At 46.6% G+C, this 7,181-nt stretch overlaps 1 protein-coding gene across 1 annotated transcript; it reads right to left on the reverse strand.

Moving 5' to 3' along the window:
• Positions 1 to 693: 693 nt before the first annotated feature.
• On the reverse strand, positions 694 to 1,953 carry LOC131642852 (uncharacterized). The gene has a single exon (XM_058913024.1). The coding sequence runs from the start codon at positions 1,951 to 1,953 to the stop codon at positions 694 to 696; it is 1,260 nt and encodes a 419-aa protein (XP_058769007.1).
• Between the last annotated feature and the right edge of the window lie 5,228 nt (positions 1,954 to 7,181).

Consider the following 7,181-nt stretch of genomic DNA (forward strand, 5'->3'; position numbering starts at 1 on the left):
GTTTCCCTCTATCTCGAGTGGCTCTTCGATGCGTCTCGAGGGCACATGTATTTCGATGGGGATCACGGCCTCCGTTCCGTACGTCAGTCGGAAGGGGGTCTCCCCGGTAGTGGAGTGTGGGGTGGTGCGATAGGCCCACAGGACGTTGTGCAGCTCTTCTACCCATCCCCTTTTTATCTCGTCTATTCTTCTTTTGAGGCCCCTCAAAATTACTCTGTTAGCAGCCTCTGCTTGTCCGTTCGTTTGTGGGTGTTCGACCGACGCGAAATGTTGCTTCGTTCCCAATTTCGTGACGAACTCTTGGAAGCGCCCGTCTGTGAACTGGGTGCCGTTGTCGGTGATGATAGCCAATGGTACCCCGAATCGGGCGAGGATATTTCTTTTGTAGAAGCGGAGTACGTTCAAGGATGTGATTTTGGCCAATAGCTCGACCTCGATCCACTTGGTGAAATAGTCGACCGCAACTATTAGGTACTTGTTCTGATTGCTTCCGGTCACGAATGGACCGAGGAGATCCATCCCCCACCACGCGAACGGCCCGGGAGATGATAAGGACTCGAGTTCATTGGGGGGTGCCAGGTGCATGTCCCCGAAACGTTGGAATCTGTCGCATTTCTTCACGTATTTTTTGGCGTCGTCTTGCATCGTCGGTCAATAGTAGTCTGCTCGGAGGGCTTTCCGAGCGAGTGATCTTCATCCTAGATGTTGGGAATTGATTCCTTCGTGTATCTCTCGGAGTATGTGGGGAACTGTGCCCTCGTTTATACATTTGAGGAGGGGTATGGAAAATCCTCGCCGGTAGAGGCGATTTTCGACTAAGACGTACGAGCAGGCTCTCCTTCGGATGGTGGAGGCCTCTTTCGGATCAACGGGCAAGAGGTCACCTATTAGGTAATTGTATACGGGGGTCATCCAACAGGACGCGCCCCTAATTGCGCTTACGAGTGATAGTGAAGATGAGGTCTCGGTACTGGGTTTTGGCAGTATTTCCTGGATTACGGATTTGTTACCTCCCTTCTTTCTCGTGCTCGCCAGTTTTGATAGGACGTCTGCCCGAGAGTTGTGTTCCCTTGGGATGTGTTTTACTTTGGCGCTCCTGAATCGGGCCAGTCTTTCTTTTACGAGGGCCAAGTATTCGGCGAGGGCTTCACTTTTGATCTGATATTCGCCTGAGATGTGGGATGCGACAAGTTGAGAGTCGGTGAACACCTCAATGTCTTCGGCTTCTAAGTCGTTTGTGAGGCGTAGCCCGGCAAGCAGGGCCTCATATTCGGCTTGGTTGTTGGACGTTGGGAATGATAGTGAGATGGATACCTCTATGAGGGTTCCTTCTCCATTTTCAAGAATGATCCCTGCTCCGCTGTCAGTTGGGCTTGAAGCACCGTCCACGTATAAGGTCCATCTTCGGGCGTTGTTGTTTGTTGTTTCGGGGAAGGCCATTTCGGCCACGAAATCTGCCAAGACCTGTGCTTTAAGGATTTTTCTTCCTTCGTATTTGATGTCGAACTCCGCAAGTTCCAACAACCAATAGAGCATCCTTCCGGCCATGTCGGGGCGTGCAAGCAGTTGTTTCATGGGTTGCTCGGTTCGCACGAATATGGTATATGCTAGGAAATAGTGTCTGAGTCTTCGGGTCGCGGTTATTAATGCGAGTCCGACCTTTTCGATCTGTTGATATCTGATCTCGGGGCCTTGGAGTGCTTTGCTTGTGAAGTAAATGGGTTTCTTGCCTTCCGGGGTTTCTCGTATCAAGGCCGCGCTGACGGCCTCGGTGGATACGGCGAGATAAAGGTATAATATTTCTCCGGCTTCTGGCCTAAATAAAACTGGTGGGCTGGATAGTGCCCGCTTGAGGTGGGAGAGGGCGTGTTCGCACTCTTCCGTCCATTCGAAGGCGGTCTCTTTGCGCAGGAGTTTGAATAGTGGCAGGGCATGCTGAGCAGATTTGGCCATGAACCTGGATAGTGACGTGAGCATGCCGTTCAAGGTTTGGATTGACTTCTTTGAATTTGGAGTGGGCAAGTCCGAGAAGGCCCTTCATTTATCCGGGTTGGTCTCGATTCCTCTTTCTGTTAAGTAAAAGCCTAGGAATTTTCCCGCTCGGACGCCGAATGTGCATTTTTCCGGATTGAATCTCATTTTACACTTTCGGGCTTGCTCGAAAACCTTTTTAAGGTGGGCGGCGTGATCGGTTTCCCTTTGGGATTTGACGATCATATCGTCCATATAGACTTCATGCATATCGCCTATCTCTGCTCGGAATACTTTGTTCATCATGCGCTGGTATGTCGCGCCAACATTCTTCAGACCGAAGGGCATTACGATGTAGTAATAATTGCCTGATTCGGTCATGAAGGCCGTGTATTTCTTGTCAGTTTTAGCCATGGTTATTTGATTGTACCCGGAATATGCGTCCATAAATGAAAGTAATTTAAAACCGGCAGAATTATCTACTAGTTTATCTATATTGGGCAGAGGATAAGCATCTTTTGGGCAAGCCCTATTAAGATCTGTGTAGTCAATGCACATGCGCCATTTTCCATTTGATTTTTTAACAAGTACAATATTAGAGAGCCAAGTGGTGTACTTGGCTTCAGATATAAAATTGGCCTATAGGAGGTCTTTTACAGCTAGCTCGACTGCTGCCGTTTTCTCTGGTGATTGTTTTCTTCTTCTCTGGGCGACGGCCTTGCAGGCGGGGTCGATAGTCAGGTGATGGCAGGCCACTTCTGGATCGAGTCCCGGCATCTCGGTGGCGCTCCATGTGAATAGATCGGCATTTTCGCGGAGGCAAGCTGTGAGTTGTCTCTTGGCCAGGTCCGGTAGATCTGCTCCGATTTTCACTCCTTTGGTCGGATCTGCTCCGATGGACACGAGTTCGAAGTCTCCGTCGGGGATTGGCCGGAGGATCCCTTCTGTTGTTCCTGGGTTTATGCTCTGCTTGGGGTCTCCCAAAAAACGACTGTCCAGGTCGACATTGTCGATGCGGGGCATTGACTTGTTGGTCTCGGAGATTACGCTGGTTACCCCTTTGTCTTGAGCTGGTGTTTTCAACGTGCATAGTCCTTTGGCAGATGTTTCGAAGCATCTCCTGGCAGCTTCGATATCACCATTGATTGTTGCGACTTGTCCTTTAGTTGTATAGTATTTAATCTTGAGGTGCACGATTGAGGGGACCGCGATTAATTCGGCCAGAGTGGGGAGTCCGAGGATGCACTGGTATATTGATGGGCATTCGATGACCAGAAATTGGACTTTCACTGCCCTTGTGGCTTCTGCCGATCCGATCGAAACTATGAGCTCCACAAACCCCCATGGCTTGGTTACCGTGCCGTTGAATCCTTGTAAATCCGACCCTACGTATGGGGTGAGGTGACTGTCATTTAGCTGCAGCGTTTTGAATAGTTGGGAGTACATAATGTCCACTGAACTTCCTTGGTCGACTAATATGCGCTGCACGTCAAAATTAGCCATCTGAGCTCGGATGAGGAGTGGGATGGTCGCGTTAGGTGCTCCTCCAGGCAACTCTTCTTTGTAAAAAGATATTGAGGAAGGACTACCTTTGGCGTGGTCGAAGGTCGAGGCTATGTTCACGCTGGCCGAGATTAGTTCGTCGAATTTGCGTTTCACGGATCCGACGGTCAGTTTGCAGAACCCCCCGCCGGATATAACCATTGCAGACGGGAACATCTCCCAGGTGCTGTAGGAGGAGTTGGTGGTTGCCGTGTTGGCCCAATCAGGGAAATAAAAATCTTTCGGCCTGGTAATGCTCATGGCCACTTGAATGGTGGGCGCGTCCTCCGCCGGTTTTTCCTCGGTGATTGGTTTAGCCTCTTTGGTAGCCTCTTGCTTTTTTGCGTATTGTTTCAGGTGCCCTTCCCTGATTAATATCTCTATTTCGTCCTTTAGGTGGATGCAGTCTTCAGTGTTGTGCCTGTGGCCTTTGTGGAATCTGCAAAATTTCTATTTATCCATGTTTGGCCGGGTGGGCATGCTCTTTGGGAACCGGACCTTGCCCGTCTGAAACTCGGCGTTTGCGCATTCGTTCAAGATGCGCTCCCTCGAAGCGTTCAGTGGGGTGTACTCTCGAAATTTCCCCGCAGGGGTTTTGTAGTCCTTAGGGTCCCGAGTTTTATCATCTTTCTTTTTGTCAGTTCCTCGGCGAGACTCATCTTGGCGTGTATTTTTACTGCTCTCTTCGTACCTGGAATTGCGGACTGCATGGGCTTCTTCTTTCTCTTCATACTGTATGTAAGCTTGGGCTTTGAGAAAGAATTCGTCTAGGGTAGCGGGTGTTTCGATTCCGACGGCTTTAGCGAAGTCTGAACGTGGCCGGAGACCTCGTTCGAGCAGGAATTTCTTCATATGGGCTGTCGTGGATACTTGTACGGCCTCTTTGTTAAATCTTTCTATGTAAGCCCGTAGAGACTCGTCCTTTTCTTGGATAATGGCTTCCAAGGAGGCTTCTGACTTGGGGTGTCTTCGGGAGGCCCTGGAGTGTCTGAAGAAAAGTTTTCCGAGCACCTTCCATGATGTGATGGACTCGTCGGGCAAACTTTTATACTAGGTCATGGCTCCTTTGCGCAGGGTAGTCGGGAACAAACGGCATTTAATGGCACTGGGCACTCCTCTGTAATCGAGAAGGGCGTCGATGTTCTCGATATGCTCTTCCGGATCGGTTGTCCCGTCGTAGGTGCCCAGCGGAGGGGGTTTTTCGAGACCGGTTGGCAGGGGAGCCTCTAAAATTGTCTGGGATAGAGGACCATGGCGCTCCTCTTCGTCGTCGTTGGCGGACGGAGAAAAAGATCGGCTCTGGCTACGCCTGTGTCGCCTCCGGTTGTCGTTGTGCCTTGCTGGGGTGATCTAGACTTCCTTTTTGGCCGAGGGGACGGTGAGCGGTGTCGGGGACGCTGCTCGCTCGATCCTTTCTTGAAAGATGGGCCTGCGTTCTCCCTAGGAGAGGGGGAACGAGGGCGTTTCTTGGTGACTACGTCACATCGAGAATAAGCTTTGCGATCGGGGGGAGTTTTTGAGCGGCGCCTCTGTTCGAGGGCCCCAATCCGGTCACTTTGCTGCTGTATGAGCGCATTGGTCTGGGTAAGAGTAGCTAGAACAACGTTTATGGTCTGGTCTTGAGGAGTCTGTTCCTTGGAGAGGAAAGGGTTGCCCAGAATTTCTTCGTGGTTGTCTGTAACACCCGTATATTTTAATTTTTAATTTAAATGGAAATTTAATTAATAATTAGAATTATATGTGGTTTGTGGAATTTAATTGGAAAAGGATGGTTATAGTATTGGGCCAAGTGTGGTATTAGTAAAGAGGGGGTGTTATGTTAGTAAAGGTTTTATTCCAATTAAAGTTTATTTTATAAAATAATAAGAATTGGGAATAAGAGAAAGGAACGTGAAAAGCAGAGCAGAGGAGATGATGGATTGGAAAGCTGGTACGTGAAGAGGAGCAATGGAGGGAGAGACCAATCAAGAACTCTGGGCTAAGGTAAGGGGGGACTCTCCGGTTATCATCTATTATCGTATTCTTGGATAATGATATTGAATAGGGATGTTGTTGAGTCAATTGGATTATATGTTAGGTTTAGGGAGGTTATGAATTGATGAAAATTGCATGGATTATTGATGGATTATGTGTTGTTTTGATGTGTGATGATGAATAATGATGCAATTGATGAATAACTGCCTGTATATGATGTTTAGAGTCAGTTTTGGACTCAAATTGGGTGAGATCGCAGGATATGACGCAGACCTGAAAGTCAATGAAATCGCCAGTTCGCGTCGCGTCCCAGTGTTGGCGCCGCAAAGGCGTACTTGTTTTCTCGCATCGCGCCGCGTGAATAGGTTGGCACCGCGAACGTGTTTGTGTGCTTCAGGTCGCGCCGCGAACTTTGGTTGCGCCGCGTGCTGTAGCGTTAGTTGTTTTCTTGGAAAAGTTAAATGATGTGTAACTTTCGAACCGTAGGTCCGTTTTTAGTGCCGTTTCGAGTACGATGAATCTTATGAGATAGCCTACGTGTTTAAATGATGGAATGAGGTGTGAATCCAATTATTCTTAAATATGATTTTATTTCTTGGTGAACGATGTATTGTACATATATGTAATGAGATGTGTTAAATACATGCTATGTTGAAATATTAATCATGTGACGATTTGTTTAATTGGATGATGTATTGTTGACATATATGATGAAATGTAACAATATAAGATGTTGTTTTGAGAAACATTATGATGTGATGAATTGTTGAGAATTGTATGATGTTGATTGATTGTTTTGGAATGATGTGGATACATGTGTGTTCTTCTTATTGATGACGATGATTGATGTGGACACATGTATGTTCTTTAATGATGCTGATGATGATTGATTGTGATTGAATGATGTTAATATATATGAACATACTTGATAATGATGATGATGTTAATGATGATGATGATGGTATAAGTATGTTGTATATGTTGCATTCATTCATGTTCATTGATGATCCTGTATCCATATGGGAGTGTTGGATCAGTGAAGGGCATGATTCCCATTGTGTGGAATCTGTGCTGGCAGGGCCGTATCTTGATGATGTTGGATCGGTTATGGGTTATTCCCATTTGATGAGGTTAATCGTGTGCCCATGTGGGGTGTGAGCGATTGAAGGGCAGTATCGTAGAGAGAAGTCCTGTGAATATGATTCACGAATTTTGGTACCACATGCATAGTGTCAGTTCATACATATGCATACTTTTATAACATGATTGGAAGTATTCCAGTGTTATAAATATTGATGACGTGTTGGTTGTGTGTTTTGTTGAATTAATGTTGAGTATGATTGTCTGTTTGAAAGATCTGTTTTGTTGACGTTTGTGTAAATGATGGATGTTCCTGATAATCTGAATATGATGAAATTGGGTGAATAATATAACTATGATGTGTTGTTATTTAAGATGCAATAACATTTGTTAACTGTGATGAGACTCACCCTTACTGTTGACATTTTCAGATTGAGGATAGCTACTTTCGACTTGGTGAGGATTAGCTCATAAGTCGGTTTAGTTGTTGTGTCGGTGTCATGCTCTGATAGATGTAACACTGGGAACGCGATGTTTTGAGTTTCGATTATAACTCTATTGTTTATTTTATTTGAAGTCTGATACATTAACAATGTAATGTTGACTTGATGATT

This window comes from Vicia villosa, unplaced genomic scaffold, assembly GCF_029867415.1.
Source record: "Vicia villosa cultivar HV-30 ecotype Madison, WI unplaced genomic scaffold, Vvil1.0 ctg.005928F_1_1, whole genome shotgun sequence".
NCBI classification, from domain to species: Eukaryota; Viridiplantae; Streptophyta; class Magnoliopsida; order Fabales; family Fabaceae; genus Vicia; species Vicia villosa.

Coding starts and splice junctions, on each gene's coding strand:
- LOC131642852 (XM_058913024.1), bottom strand. CDS start 1,953: ATGGCCAAATCTGCTCAGCATGCCCTGCCACTATTCAAACTCCTGCGC.